We start from the raw sequence: 16,742 nt of genomic DNA, 5'->3' as shown, positions 1-16,742 counted from the left end.
GAGGCAGGAGAATTGCCTGAACCTCAGAGGCAGAGGTTGCAGTGAGCCAAGATTGTGCCACTGCACTCTAGCCTGGGCAGCAAGAGCAAAACTCCATCTCAAAAAAAAAAAAAGATATAGCAGGCTTAAATTCTTTATCACCAAAAAAAATATTACAAAGGAAACTGCTTCTAAACTAACCCCTCTGTTGACTTTTGCCTGCATGACAGGAAAAAGGGGAAGAAAAGAACCTGCTGATTCCTAGACATAAGGTTGCTTAGTTGTAGCTGTAAATGCTGCTCCTGGGTGGGCACTTCCCCTGGGTGGGCCCTTCCCCTGGGTGGGCACTTCCTGTGTTCTACGCCAGAACTTTACAGTCCTTCTCACTCAGTGCTCACAACAGCCGTGTCAGGAAAGTGTCATTCCCATTTTCAGGTGGAGAAACTGGGACATAGAGACATTCAGTCACTTGTCCAGGGTCACACCGTCATTAAGTACTGAGACTCTAACCTGATCTAGCTCCAAAATTCTGCTCTTAATCACTGTTCCCAATAGAAGGCAATGTTTGGCGCTATTAATTTTGCAGACCCTGAATCATCCATAGAACTTCAAAATTTTGGTCATCAGAAAATAATTTCTTAATCTGAGAATTTATCTTATTTAAGTAGCTTTAAAAAGCAACTACAGTATGTCAGCATCAGCTGAAACAGAAAAAAATATATAGTAAAGGAGATTGAAAGATGCTGGCAGAGGTCAGGAACTCCCCAGAAATCCCACTAGACTAATAAGTTAACTGTTTTTATTTTTTCGTGTTTCTTCCAGTCTTTGTCTATTCTGTATACATAATTATATGCAGTTTCAAAGGTCATTTTAAATGACTGGTTAGTTTTGAGAAGATGAATATGTCAAATGAGCTTTCTTCTCAAAAACATACCAAAAATTATTTAATTTATTTCTCCACACTCTGGGTTTCATTTCCCTTTCTAGAATAATAACAGCAACAAAATCTTGAAGAATTCTGGTTCACACAGCAGATGTAGGATGAGAAAACCTGCTGGCTAGCTGGAGATGAGTTTCACTGGAAGCAATCACACAAAAACAAACTGTCATAGACTCCTGTCCCTCCCTGAGAGCTGCTGGCAGGATACACAGAAATTAGCCCACCAAAGGTCTCTGTTTTTGTGGAACTTTAGATGCTCATACACTGAGGCTTTATCTCAACATTTTCTGAGTTATGTTCTAGAGAACCCTAAATACACACGCACACACACCACACTCACACACATACACATAGTTCAAGGTGAAATAGGTTTAGAAGACTCCTATTCACATCCCCCCTCAGAGATTTAAAATAGACATTAGCATATGAAGATCCTGGGAAGTCACACAGTAAGGGACCTGTTTACTTATATCCACAAATTGCAACCCAGTTGGCTCCAGGGCCAGGCAGGTAAAGATTGGACCTTGTGGTGACTGTGTTGGAGACCACGTGTAACATCCGAAAGTTGCTGCTTCTGGGAGTGTGTGCCTTGTATCAACAGATATTCGCAAAATGTCTGAAATCTGGGTTTTCATGTGAAACTTCCCGTCCGGGATAAGAAGGGAGAAAATGTGTATCTGGGCTAGATCTGCTAACGAAAACCAGAGCCACACAGTAGTCAAATCAGTAAAGGCAGATTTCATTAAGAAATGATTGCAGTGGCGGGGGAAGAGCTCAGCGCAGAACTGGGCTCAGTTCCGAATAAGCAGGGATTGACAGCCAGAGAAGAGTGGGCACAGTGAATGGGGAATCACTAAGAAGGGACATCAGGGGCTGAGGGGGTCCTGGTGGAACTCACCTTTTTAAAATATATTTTACTGCATTTTAGGTTTTGGGGTACATGTGAAGAACATGCAAGATTGTTGCATAGGTACACACATGGCAGTGTGATTTGCTGCCTTTCTCTCCATCACTGATATCTGGCATTTCTCCCCATGTTATCCCTCCCCAACTCCCCACCCGCCTCTGTCCCTCCCCTAGTTCCCCCCTACAGACCCCAGTGTGTGGTGCTCCCCTTCCTGTGTCCATGTGTTCTCACTGGAACCCGCCTTTTTAGGATTTTTGCTGAAGGCAGTCCAGGTGATCAGACATCACTGGGGATTTGATGAGATGTAGAGGGATTCAGGTCTCAAGAGAGGAATTCTGTCTAGACTGACTTAGCAGGATTCTTGCTAAAACTAGACTCTGCAAAGACAGATATGGAAACCTGGGGTTGAAGCCTAGCTCAGTAAAGGGCTGGCGGGGAGGTTGACTAAAGTTTGGTCACTGGAGTTCTGTCGGATCTGGCCTCTATGCTACAAATTTGCAGCCTAAAACTTACCCTAAAGTAGCTAACGCTCATTTGGCCACAGAACTCTGTCCCTAGAACAGTCTTTTGGGAGATACTCGTACATTTCATTGGCCTACCAACCCTCCAAAGAAGCCCGCAGTCAATTCCCTTCTCTAAGCCTCGTCTTCCTCCCCCACTGCAGTCCTCTGGCCTAAAGTAGTAAAAGATGTTCTAGTCACTGTGGCTGTGTCATACATTACTCCGACACTGGTGGCTTCAAACAGCAATATTGGTTTTGCCCAAAACTCTATAATTTGGGTAGAGCTCAGAGAGGACAGTTCCTCTTTGTTCTACAAGGTGTCAGAGTGGCTTGAAGGCTGCAGGTGGCGGTAGAAGGCTGCAGTCACTCACAAACGAATTCATGCATGGATTATGCCTGGAGTTACTGGAAACATCACTGAGATTGATGGCTGGAACTCCTCCATGTGGCCTTTCTTTAAGGCTTGGGCTTCCTGGCAGGGTGGTAGCTAGATTCTAAGGGTAAGTGTCCTCAGAGAGGCAGGCAGAAACGGTACCACCTTTTAGGACCTAGCCTCAAAAGGCTTGCCAGGGTATTCCACTTGTGTTCTGTTCACAAGGCAGGCATTCCATGACAGGGCAGTAGACCACCTCTTAGTGAAGCGAGACAAGGTGCTGCACAGACGGGAGACCAGAGAAACTGCTGTAGCCGCATGGGGAAGATGCAAAGTACTGTCAAAGAAAAGAATGAAATATTTTGATTTCTGGTTCTATCATTTACCAGAAATCAGAATAGAATACCACAAAATAGCAATACAGAAACAGTGTGAGACTGAGCAACTAACTTCATCTGCTTTTGCAGTTACTGTGCACCCTGCCCTGAATTAGTTTCCACTCTGTCTGTTTCATCGGTAGCCGCTGAGCTTCTTGAGGGTAGCATCCACACCTCCGTATTTTTGCTCTGACTTGTTTAGTTTCCTAAATATTCTCATAATGCAAAGCACAGTGACAAACACGTGGTGTGGGTTTAGTAAACATGTCTCATACCTTATTCTTTAAAACGAGCAGAGAGCTTCTCAGTGAGTTTTCAGGAGTTTTAAACTCATCTAAAGCAAAAGAACCCCATTCAGGAACTGACTGCCACTCCTTTACTTCACTTTAGCACAATCATGCTGTGGCAAATTTTTAATCCGGACTTACATAGTGGTTCTCACTCCTTGCCATGTACATGAAGTGCCGCTTTCTTTCTTCTGTATGTGCAGACCTGGTTGGTTTGGTTTGGTTTTCTCAAGTTTTGATCCAGTGACAGTTAATCAATGGAAGTCTAATAGGCAAAAAGAATTTCAGACTCCTCCCAGGCAGAATTGGCACATAATCTCACATTGATTCGTTCTTTTATAGCGCAAGCCCGAGATCTTTCTGACAATTACATTTGACCACAAAATCAAAAATAGCTCTATGTTAACTAAATTAGTAAATAAACTGGTGAATTGGAATTGATAATATGTTGTCATCCCGTAAACTTTCCTGTTCTAAAATAAATTGCTTCTTTTCTTATCTTTGTATTTTAATTTAATTAATATTGTCCTGGTTCTTATTTTAAAAAAACTTTTGTTTTCCAGTTTTACAATCAAAAAAGTGAAGGAAATTAATGTCCAATGTACTTTCGGGAACACATTTTAAAGTATAATTTTTGGACATTAGTAAATAGACTAAAAGCTCCCTTCAAAAATAAAAAATGTGATTCTGTGCTAAGATCCTTCTTCCACCTTATTCTGATCTGAGTCAATCCATGTAGACCAAGAACCCTGAGCTGCTATCTAGTGAACGCAGTCTTTTCACTTTACAAACGAGGAAAAGTAACCTACAGTTGAGTTAAAACAGCTTGCTCGGGGCCGGGCGTGGTGGCTCACGCCTATAATCCCAGCACTTTGGGAGGCCGAGGCGGGTGGATCACGAGGTCAAGAGATCGAGACCATCCTGGTCAACATGGTGAAACCCTGTCTCTACTAAAAATACAAAAAATTAGCTGGGCATGGTGGCGCACGACTGTAATCCCAGCTACTAGGGAGGCTGAGGCAGGAGAATTGCCTGAACCCAGGAGGCGGAGGTTGCGGTGAGCCGAGATCGCGCCATTGCACTCCAGCCTGGGTAACAAGAGTGAAACTCCGTCTCAAAAGAAAAAAAAAAAAAAAAAAAAAAAAAAAAAACAGCTTGCTCAACTTCTAGCACACATCTTCTTCTTTCAAACCACTAACACGGAATCCCAGTGATGAAGGAATTCGGAGGCAAAATGCTCTAGTGTGGGAATGCGGAAGAAAACCTCACGGAGAAGTTGAAATTGAAAAGAAGTAAGCATTTTTTTAAACCAAGTCTTACTTTTCCACCAAAATAACTTATACTAGCGACAGAAAGTTTGGGAAATAGTAAAAAGTACAAGAAAAAGTGACGAGATTAAAAATAAGCAGTTTACGGTGCCTTTCTCTGCAGTCTTCCCCCGCCCCGACCATTATTGTGGTTGGTTTTCTGTTACTGCAATTATACTACTTAGCAAGAAACATTATAACTCAAGGACTATTCAACGTTTTAATAAACTACTCATAAACACTTTTTAATTGCTGCCTAACAATCCACACTATAGAGGCTTTACCATAATTTTCTTAACCTTGATCCTATTTTTGAATAATTAGGTGGAAGGGAAAGATTTAAATGAAGAGAAGGGAAGTGTCTAAAAGAATAATGTGTTTTTATGGCAAGTTAAAACACCAGCCTATTCACAGTATTTATATTTGAGCTTTGCAGTTGTGGGTGATTTTTGTTTTATTCTCTGTATTTTTCTCAATGCTTTGAAAACACTAGCAAGAACGCCGAGTTTTCTGAGCATCTACCATGTGCTTTATGCCACAGATGCATTTTCTCAATGCGTTTTCTCATTTAGTTGTCATAACAACTAACCAAAACTGCTATCATATCTTCATTTTAAAGATATGGAAAATGAGACTTAGAAATATTAAGAGATCTGCAAAAGGGCAGTGACGGAACAAGAATTTGACCCCAGGCCCGTCCAAGGGGAGCGTCGCGGTTGTCATCATCACACTGCATACCCTAGTGTGTTTATGAGTAGTGCTGTATTTTATCATCAGAGGCTGTTCTTAGAGATGCATGTGGATGGAAAGTAATAGCCCATTTCTGATGTAAGCAGCTAGCTTGGTGCACAGAGTCTAAACAATCTACCAGAATCCCGGGAGCACTCAGAAAATTATCAATAAATGAAATCCCCTCAGTTATGTCTAATACCTTTAAAATTGAAATGATTCCGGTTTCTCTAAAGCTCATTTAAAATAGTGGGGGGAAAGCAGTGTTCACTTGTAGCTATGTGAATGAAGTCCAGATTCTGCAACTGGATGAAAACTGATTATACTGAAGGTAGTCTCTGTAATTAAATGAAAACTGTGCTGTGCACTTTAATTAGTCAGCAGTAACTCATTTTAAGTGGTAACAGTGAGTTCTGGTGTATCTCATTGAGAGCCCAGCAGCTCCACCTCAGCTGAGGTTCTGTCTGTTTTCCCCAGCAGCTTTATTTATGTATCTACTGCTCTGATTTCAAGCTGCAAGAAAGGTAATGCATCCTTTGGTAACTCAGATGTACACATCATTAAATCCTTCTCATTCTTTCATGCAGAAGACTGGTAATATGCTTTAAATTCCGAGGACTCTCACTAGACGAACTTACTTGCCTTGAAAAGTACATGCAGTCATCGGCATCTCGCGTCACCCAGTGCGAGTCCGGGGAAGTCAGCAAACATTATAAAAATTCTCGATAGGTTTGTCTTCCTTTCTACTGCAGACAGGTTAAACCTGCATCTTTGAAAAGCTATTTCAAAAATGAATCCCCTGAATTTTTTCCAAACGTGTTAGTATCTAATAATTCAGGTTTCATAGTATTTTTAAAAAGGAAAGAGATTTTTGTTGTGTTGTGTTTAACCTTTTTTTTTAATTATAAAAGCAAAGCATGCTCATAGAAAATTCAGAAAGCAGGAAAAGTTTGAAGAGGGAGGAAAAACATCCCCCATTATTCTTCATTCAAAGACACATTTCTATTAATATGGGGCATATTTCTTCCTAGTCTCTTTTTTTTTTTAAGAGAGAAAAAAAGAGAGAAAGAAAAAAATAGAATAATTTTTAAAAAGAATGAAAGAGAGAAAGAAAGAGGAAAAGAAAGAGGGAGAGAGAACGTTGAATGTCGCTTTATTGCCCAGGCCAAAATGCAGTCTAAAAATGGGTATTGAAACCTCTTTTATGCCAATAATTGTGCTTAACAATGGAGACAGGAAGGAATAAGGGAAGAAAATAACAAACAAGCAGCCAACCAATATTTCATTTAAATCTGTGAAATGCTATGCAATTACTGAGGAGTGATTTACTTCCAATTATGTAGTCACTTTTAGAGTAGGTGTGATGTGGTACTGATAAGAATGTATGTTTTGTGTATTTGGGGTGGAGAGTTCTATAAATGTTTATTAAGTTTACTTGTTCTGGTTCTGAATTCAAGTCCTGGATATCCTTGTTAATTTTCTGTCTCGTTGATCTGTCTAATATTGACAATGTGATGTTCAAGTCTCCCGCTATTATTGTGTGGGAGTCTAAGTCTCTTTATAAGTCATTAAGAACTTGTCTTACCTTCCTAGTCTTTTATCTAGCCATTGCTGTAGTATATTTGAGATTATTCTGTTTGCACAATGTGGTATTCTACTAGAAAAAGCCTTTAAAAGGGAAATTTTGAATTTTATTTCTGAGCTGAACCTGGAAACCTAGTAGCTGTTCCATGTCCTCCCAGCATCATGGGCATCAGTTGTCAAGATGCCCGCTGCCTTGCCAAGAGGAGGCCTTTGCCAAAGGGGCAGAACCCGTTTCTGTGGGAGGAATGAGAATTCTGGACATAATAAAGCGGGAGTGAGACCTATTTATTTAGCAACCTGGGATAATCATATTGAGCTGGTTCTTATCCCATGAACATTTATATCTAAAAGAAATAAGGTTATAATTACCACTCAGAGCAACTCAGAAGGACTCTCACTTCAGGACAACCACCGCCCAGGCAGACCAGAAGGGTTCAAAGGGGAAGGTCGACCTCAAGTCAGTATGACGGTGTATCAGCAAGCGACAGGCCTTCAAACCATAGAAACGGACGTGTGCTATTTGTAAAGAGTATGAATTTCAGTCCCAGATTCAGATGTAGGAATGCTCATTGTTTTCTTTGTTTAAGAAAATAAAGTGATTTCCAAGTGTCTCTGTTACCAGGCTGGCAGGGAACTTTGTCTAGGGCATGAAATATGGAAGGCTTATGTAGTGTCAGAAAACAAAGACGAAGTCTCCCCACCACCCCCTGCCATCTGTCATGGTGACCACTAACAGCCATCCAAGTCCCAAGTGGTTCCTTGAATTCCTGTCCCACTGTTTCCTGGCCATGTGGGACAGGGGTTCAAGTGTGTCCTGTTTGTCACACCCTCTGGCATCCTCTCTGATATCAGGCTGGTTTGCCTGGTAAATAGCTAAAACTGAACACCAGCCTCCCACTCCTCAGAACCTGCCACCCTCCATCTCTTTCCCTGCCCCTGGAAAATTCCCTGTCTCTCTCTCTCTCTCTCTCTCTCTCTCTCTCTCTCTCTCTCTCTCTCTCTCTCTCTCTCTCTCTCTCTCTGTCTGAGTTGGAGTCTCCCTCTGTCTCCCAGGCTGTAATGCAGTGGCATGATCTCAGCTCACTGCAACCTCGTCCTCCTGCATTCAAGTGATTCTCCTGTCTCAGCCTCCTGAGTAGCTGGGCCTACAGGCACCCATCAGCACGCCCAGCTGATTTTTGTATTTTTAGTAGAGATGGGGTTTCACCATATTAGCCGGGATGGTCTTGATCTCCTGACCTTGTGATCCGCTCACCTCAGCCTCCCAGAGTGCTGGGATTACAGGCATGAGCCACCGCTCCCAGGCCCTGTATCTCTTAAATTCTTTAAGACACTTGCTCCTTCCTCCTGCCCCTTGGGCCACCTAAAGTACTCTTTTCAGGCTTAATAAAATATAGGCCCACCAGGGACAGCTCTTGCAGCAAAAATCTTCTTCAGTTTAGGAACGCACACCTCCCTTGAAGGAAAGAACAAATGGCCTGATTTCTCTTACAGAAGATGTGTGGGAAAACAACAAGGAAACAAAAACACAAAGTAGTATTTTTCAAAAACTCATCCTGCCACATAAAGTCCCTAAAGAGGGGCCAGGCGTGGTGTCTCATGCCTATAATCCCAGCACTTTGAAAGGCCGAGGTGGGAGGTCATGAGGTCAGGAGATCGAGGCCATCCTGGCCAACATGGTGAAACCTCATCTCTATTAAAAACACAAAAAAATTAGCCCGGCATGGTGGTAGGTGCCTGTAGTCCCAGCTACTTGGGAGGCTGAGGCAGGAGAATCACTTGAACCTGGGAGGTGGAGGTATAGGGAGCTGAGATCGCACCACTGCACTCCAGCCTGGGTGACAGAGGGAGACTCCATCTCAAAAAAAAAAAAAAAAAGTCCTTGAAGAGGATCAGTCGGGTTCACACCGGGGTCCCTCATTCTTTAGCACCCGTGGACCAAGCTTGCTGTAAGCAGACAAATGTGGGTTTGGAAGGCAGATGGGCTTCAGACCCCTTAGTCCTAGCTTCCGGACCGTGACCCTCCAGGCTGTTTTCTGCCGGCACAGTGCTTGACTCCGAGTCACTGTCTTCCCAAGTCACTGCTCGGCCAGGCCCAAAGCAGTCACTCTAATTCCTCACACGCTAGCAGCAATTCTGGGAGAGACTGCTCTTCCTAAAATGTGGCCTAGTGCCCACACGTGGAACTGTGTGTAAGCAGTGGGCTTTCAGCTGAATTTGGCATTTGTGATCCTGGTCTTTCTGATGGCAGTTATTTTCCTGCTGGAGAAAGCCACAGCTAATCCACCCCAGTGCTCTGACCTGTGAGCACACTCCAGCAGCTCTTCAGCCATGCATATCAACTGGATGTCACCATTTCATTCCTCCTCAGAAGCCTCTTTTACCTATTAGGAAGAAAAACAGATAATGTGGCATGTTCTTAAATCGATCTCTGTTCATTTTTCCCCAGTCAGATACAGAGTTTTGGGATAAGATGCAAGCAGAATGGGAAGAAATGGCTCGGAGGAACTGGATATCTGAGAACCAAGAAGCTCAGACCCAAGTAACCATCTCGGCTAGTGAGAAGGTAACCAATGCTGTTTCTATACATGCTGACTAGTTTTCTCCAGCTTTTTGAATCATATTTTTAGATTAGTCAATAGATATTTTGTCAAAAACAGAGGAATTAAAAAGACAATTTAATGTCACTGTGACCTAGAAGAAATTCTAATAGAAAGATACAATATAATTATCCAATGCCTGAAGGAAGCCAAGTTGGAATGAAATGTTTTTGTTTTTATCAGTGTTCAGACAGATCGTTTGGCAGCTGACCAGAGCTTAGAGCTGCTGGTTGGCCAGTTCCTGAACTAGCTGACATTGAGGGTGGCTTGGAGCAAGAATTGGGCTACTCTCGCCATGCTCTGACATCCTGTTGATACGCCAACAACAGAAGTGATACCAGTGACATGGAAGTGGAGTGGAGACTGGGCTGTATTTCACAGGTGGTCACTATACAGTGCATGGGGGTGGAGTGGAGACTGGTCCGTATTTCACAGGTGGTCATTATACAGTGCATGGGAGTGGAGTGGAGACTGGTCCGTATTTCACAGGTGGTCATTATACAGTGCATGGGAGTGGAGTGGCGACTGGTCCGTATTTCACAGGTGGTCATTATACAGTACATGGGAGTGGAGTGGAGACTGGGCTGTATTTCACAGGTGGTCATTATACGGTGCATGGGGGTGGAGTGGAGACTGGGCTGTATTTCACAGGTGGTCATTATACAGTGTATGGGAGTGGAGTGGAGACTGGGCTGTATTTCACAGGTGGTCATTATACAGTGCATGGGGGTGGAGTGGAGACTGGGCTGTATTTCACAGGTAGTCATTATACAGTACATGGGAGTGGAGTGGAGACTGGGCTGTATTTCACAGGTGGTCATTATACAGTACATGGGAGTGGAGTGGAGACTGGTCCGTATTTCACAGGTGGTCATTATACAGTACATGGGAGTGGAGTGGAGACTGGGCTGTATTTCACAGGTGGTCATTATACAGTGCATGGGAGTGGAGTGGAGACTGGGCTGTATTTCACAGGTGGTCATTATACAGTACATGGGAGTGGAGTGGAGACTGGGCTGTATTTCACAGGTAGTCATTATACAGTGCATGGGAGTGGAGTGGAGACTGGGCTGTATTTCACAGGTGGTCACTATACAGTGCATGGGGGTGGAGTGGAGACTGGTCCGTATTTCACAGGTGGTCATTATACAGTACATGGGAGTGGAGTGGAGACTGGTCCGTATTTCACAGGTGGTCATTATACAGTACATGGGAGTGGAGTGGAGACTGGGCTGTATTTCACAGGTAGTCATTATACAGTACATGGGAGTGGAGTGGAGACTGGGCTGTATTTCACAGGTAGTCATTATACAGTACATGGGAGTGGAGTGGAGACTGGGCTGTATTTCACAGGTAGTCATTATACAGTGCATGGGGGTGGAGTGGAGACTGGGCTGTATTTCACAGGTGGTCATTATACGGTGCATGGGGGTGGAGTGGAGACTGGGCTGTATTTCACAGGTGGTCATTATACGGTGCATGGGGGTGGAGTGGAGACTGGGCTGTATTTCACAGGTGGTCATTATACAGTGTATGGGAGTGGAGTGGAGACTGGGCTGTATTTCACAGGTGGTCATTATACAGTGCATGGGGGTGGAGTGGAGACTGGGCTGTATTTCACAGGTGGTCATTATATAGCTAGCAAACTAAGTCTATGGAAAAGACACTCTCCCAACCAGGTCAAGTCCCCAGGGGATTCCTTAGAGATACTCCCCGATAGGACCCCATTAGTGAACAACCAGCCAAACCACTCCTGAAGTTCCACCTGCTCTAGGATTTATGTGTTTAAAAAGCACTTCGTGGGGTTGGAGAGAACACTGAGGATTAAGTATAAATAACTTGAAGAAAGATGTGGAATTTTCTTGCCTAGAAAAAGTATGTATCACAATACCCAAGATATAGAAGCAACCTAGGTGTCCATCAGCAGACAAATGGATAAAAGCAATGTGAACCTGAACAACAGAGTGAGATCCTGTCTTTACCAAAAAAAAATAAACAAGAAAGGAAAAAGAAAAACATTAGCTGGACATAGTGGCACATGCCTGTAGTCCCCAGCTACTCAGGAGGCTGAGGCAAGAGGATCACTTCAACCCCAGGAGGTCAAGGCTGCAGTGAGCTGAGAATGAGATCCTGTCTATAAAAAAAGAAAAGAAAGAAAAAGAAAAAAAAAAGGAAAAGGAAATGAGGTACATATACACAATAGTGTAGCATTCAGCCATAGAAAATAGCGGCATCCTGTCATTTATAACAACACGGATGGAACTGGAGGTCATCACTTGAAGTAAAATAAGCTAGGCACAGAAAGACAGACTTCACATGTTCTCACTTGTCTGTGGCAGCTAAAATGAACACAACTGAAATGGAGATAGAAAGTGGAATGATGGTTACCGGAGGCTGGGAAGGGTAATGGGCAGGGAGCTGGGGATGGTTAATGCGCACAAAATATAGTTACATAGAATGAAGAAAATCTAGTATTTTATAGCACAATGGGGTGACCACAGTCAACAATAGTTTATGGTACATTTTAAAATAACTAACAGAGTATAAGTGGCTTCTAACTAAACTAACTAACTAAAATAACTAACTAACTAACTAACTAAAATAACTAACAGAGTATAACACATAAAAAGAACAAAGGTGATGATACCCCATTTACCCTGATGTGACTGTTACACGTATCACACATGTGCAGGCCTGTATGCCTGTATCAAAATATCTCATGTACCCCATAAATACATATGCCCACTAGGTACCCACAAAAATTAGAAATAAATTTAGAAAAAGGAAAAACTGTATTTAGATAAGTATGATTATTATTTTGTGGTGGAAGACGTCTCAGTAATATTCAGTTCTGGACAACTTTTATGATATTTTGCTAATACAACAAATATCTATTGAGCATTTACTCTTACACTAAGTACTGGGGATGTGATGATGAATAGTCTCTGATTTTAGTAGATCTGCGATCTACATAGCCATTAAAATGCCTCTCTCCTCCAAATACTCTGTCCCTCAATGGGCCAGGTAATCTCATAAAATTAGAACAACCGTCTCATTAAAAGTAACTCTCTTTTCCACAAGGAAATCAAAGCTAAATGGGAACACAGGACATTGATTCAGATCATCAGACTCTGCACTGTAATTCGTGCTCCCAAGGACTGCTGAGTGCCACAGCCCCTCACTCCCAGAACCCCATAACCACACTAACCCCACATAAGCCCTCAGACCCTGTGGCTTTTGATGGCGGATTTCATCTCTCTCAGCACCTATGGAGACAGAAGGCCTCCACTTGATCTACTTTTAGACCTTAGTGACATCATCAACACACTAACTTATTTGTATCTATCAAATTTAAAGGATTTTATGATAATCTATGCAACAAATAACATCTCTCACCTACTTCAGATGAGAGTTTAAGGGGGACACCTTTTTTCAAAAACAATTTAGCTACACATATCAAGGGCTTAAAAACAGCTCATAACCTTTAACCTAATAAATCCTTCTGGAGTCTACCCTAAGGTAATAAGTAAATTCAGACAAAGATTTGTGCATGAGGCTTTCACCGTAGTTTTATTTATGATAACACAAAATTTAAAATAACCTGAACATTTATAATAGGGAATTGAGTAAATAAATATATCTATCCATAGGAATAATTTTAATAACATAGAGAAATAATCACAATATAAAACTGAGGCCTAAGCTGTAAGACTGTGTATGTAGCATGCGCCTATTTGTTTAATTTATATACTTACAGAAAATACCAGACAATTATTTGTACATTCTGTATTCTTTAAACGTTTGCAATCATAAAAACCTTTAACTTTAAAAAATGCATTCTCGACAGGGGCAGTACAGCCCCCAACAGGCAAAAACTGGTCTAGGGTGAAGGCAAAACACTCAGCTATGACAATGGTTTGGAGCTCTCCAAAGGGCCGTGGTAGGTAAACAGATATACAGTATGTGGGACTGGTATTTCGGGGACGGGTGGTAGCACTTAGCAAAAACATGTCTAAAGAGTCAGTACTTTTAAAATCATGAGGGGAAATTGTTAAAAAGAACAAAAAGTATCAGAAGAAAGCAAACTCAAAAATATTAGGAGTGGTCATATCTAGGTTGTGGCATTGTGTACCTATCATTCTTTCTGTATCTTGTTATATTATTTGGTCTTATCTAAACTTTATACAATGAAAATCTGCTATATTCATAATAAGGAAAAGCAGAAATTTAAAATGAATAAATTTAAAAATCAAAAGAAATATTCAATTTAAATTTTTTATTATACTTTAAGTTCTGGGATCCATGTGCAGAACATGCAGGTTTGTTACATAGGTGTACACGTGCTGCACCCATCAACCCATCATCTACATTAGGTATTTCTCCTAATGCTAGGCCTCTCCTAGCCCCCCCATCCCCTACTGGCCCCAGTGTGTGATGTTCCCCTCCCTGTGTCCATGTGTTCTCACTGTTCAACTCCCACTAATGAGGGAGAACATGCAGTATTTGTTTTTCTGTTCCTGCGTTCATTTGCCAAGAATGATGGTTTCCAGTTTCATCCATGTCCCTGCAAAGGACATGTACTCATCCTTTTTTATGCCAGCATCGTATTCCTTAGTATATATGTGCCACATTTTCTTTATCCAGTCTATCTTTGATGGGCATTTGGGTTGGTTCCAAGTCTTTGCTATTGTGAACAGTGCCGCAATAAACATATGTGTGCATGTGTATTTATGGTAGAATGATTTATAATGCTTTGGGTATATACCCAGTAATGGGATTGCTGGGTCAAATGGAATTTCTATTTCTAGATCCTTGAGGAATCGACACACCGTCTTCCACCATGTTGAACTAATGTACACTCCCACCAACAGTGTAAAAGCGTCCCTATTTCTCCACATCCTATCCAGCATCCGTTGTTTCCTGACTTTTTAATTTACATTCTTACTGGATGTAAGAATGAAAAGAGAAATCAATGGCTTATGCACTGGTCTGTCTCTGTGTTGCAGGGATATTACTTTCACACTGAAAACCCATTCAAGGACTGGCCTGGAGCATTTGAAGAAGGTTTAAAAAGGCTGAAGGAAGGGGACCTGCCAGTCACCATCCTGTTCATGGAAGCAGCAATTCTTCAGGACCCTGGAGATGCAGAGGTATCTTTCTCCCTTCATTCTGCCAGACTCAGAAAGGGCATGTGCCAACAAGGGACAGAAAACACTGAATTCTGCCTTTCCATCATATAAAGCTTCCCAGAGGAGTAATCTAGCTTAGCTTAGATTCAATAACGTAGCTTATTGAAAGTTCCAATAGGTACCTGTTTTCTAACCTAATTTCTAATCAGCAGTGTTGATAGTGCCTATAAATAAAGGTTGGGGACAGGAAACAAAAAATCAAAATCACCAACCTGGAGGCTTATCAGCAGTTTCCTTTTTTCGAGACAGAGTCTTGCTCTGTCACCCAGGCTGGGGTGCAATGGCGTGATCTCAGCTCACCGCAACCTCTACCTGCCAGGTTCAAGCGATTCTCCTGCCTCAGCCTCCCAAGTAGCTGGAATTGAAGGTGCCCACCACCATGACCAGATAATTTTTGTATTTTTAGTAGAGATGGGGTTTCACCATGTTGATCAGACTGGTCTCGAACTACTGACCTCAGGGATCCACTCTCCTCAGGTCTCCCAACGTGCTGGGATCACAGGCATGAGCCACTGCACCTGGCGGTTGTTTTCAAGGGACAGTATATAGCGATGTCTGGTTCTTGTGTCACACTGTACTTCATCCTTGGTTTACTCACTCCGCATTTGTTAAACACGTGCTATGTCCCAAAAATTATGGCAGGTCCTGGCTCAAAATACTGAAAAGCTGGGAAAAGTTACCAGTTGGAAAAACATGTTTATGGTCTATCTGGGAAGACAAGTGGAAAAATCTGTGTAATGTGATAAATGCAGTGTCCACATGTGCACACAGTCCTGGGAAACCAGAAACATCCAGCCTGTCCGCACAAGTGGAGCCAGGGTGGCGGCGGAATGGAAGGCAATAGAGGAGTCACGTTTTCATTTCCAGAGAATGCGACATGGGGCGGCAGAGTGGCATGAAGCAGCATGTTAGGTGGAAGAGGGGAGGGGAGGGGAGAATGGTAGAGAGATAGGCAAGGATTTGAAATTCATCTGAAGTCTGTGGGAAAGCACTGGGGCCTGTACTCAGGAAAGGTATACCCACGGATTGCATGTTAGAAAAAACCCTTTCTCGGAGATGAGAAAAGCGACGAGACAGAGACTGGGAGAGCAGGAGGAAGCTTCTGCCGTCTGACTGCACCGGATTCCTAAGCCTGCAGAGGCCCATCCTAAGACAGTGGTAGTGTGATGCTTTCTTCTTTCGTTTGTAATTTTCAGGAACCATCATATAAGGAATGTCTCCAAGGGAATCTTCAGAAATTGTAGGCATAGGTATATACACTGGAGCTGAGGATACAATGTGGAACAGTGGTTAAGCACCCATGCTGTGCTGCCCCAGCTGCATAGGTTCCGATCCCTGTTCTACCTGTTAGCAGTAGGACTCAGGGCAAGTCATTTAAACACTCTAAGCTTCAGTTTCCTCATCTGTAACGTGGAAATCCTAATAGTAACTGTCTCACTGGTGTTGCGAGGATGAAATTAGTTCACACAAAGAAAGTACTCAGCTCAGTGCCTGACATATCAGTATTTGCCTTCATTGTTATCATTGGTTGTACGTGAAGAATGAGGAAGAATGAGTCACCTGGTCACTAGTTAAATCTTGTAATATCTTGTTGGTCAAAAGGTTTACAGTGAAATAGGATTGAACTGAAAGCTGAAATTCTGAACCAAAATATTAGAATCTTTAAAAGATAGGCTGAGCCTGGTGGCTCATGCCTGTAATTCTAACACTTTGGGAGGCCAAGTCAGGGGGCTTACTTCAAGCCAGGAGTTCAAGACCAGCCTGGCCAACATGGAGGGACCCCGTGTCTACTAAAAATACAAAACAAAATTCACTGGGTGGATGGCTTGTGCCTGTAATCCCAGCTACTCGGGAGGCTGAGGTGGGAGAATTGCTTGAACCTGGGAGGCAGAGGTTGCAGTGAGCCCAGATCGTGCCACTGCACTCCAGTCTGAGTGACAGAGCAAGACCCTGTCTCAAAAATAAAAT

The 16,742-nt window shown here is 42.6% G+C and overlaps 1 protein-coding gene across 11 annotated transcripts in view; it reads left to right on the top strand.

The window, feature by feature from the left end:
- The window catches only part of PEX5L (peroxisomal biogenesis factor 5 like), a 243,407-nt gene that overhangs the window by 208,682 nt on the left and 17,983 nt on the right, over positions 1-16,742 (top strand). For all 11 annotated transcript variants that reach the window (XM_078350215.1, XM_078350214.1, XM_078350212.1 and 8 more), the window contains 2 exons: positions 9,435-9,551; positions 14,592-14,735. In XM_078350215.1, coding sequence (XP_078206341.1) covers positions 9,435-9,551; positions 14,592-14,735 — 261 coding nt within the window. The remainder of the gene's footprint in view (positions 1-9,434; positions 9,552-14,591; positions 14,736-16,742) is intronic.

Source organism: Callithrix jacchus, chromosome 15 (genome assembly GCF_049354715.1).
Source record: "Callithrix jacchus isolate 240 chromosome 15, calJac240_pri, whole genome shotgun sequence".
Taxonomy (NCBI): Eukaryota; Metazoa; Chordata; class Mammalia; order Primates; family Cebidae; genus Callithrix; species Callithrix jacchus.
This window is presented reverse-complemented; position numbering and strand designations above follow the sequence as displayed.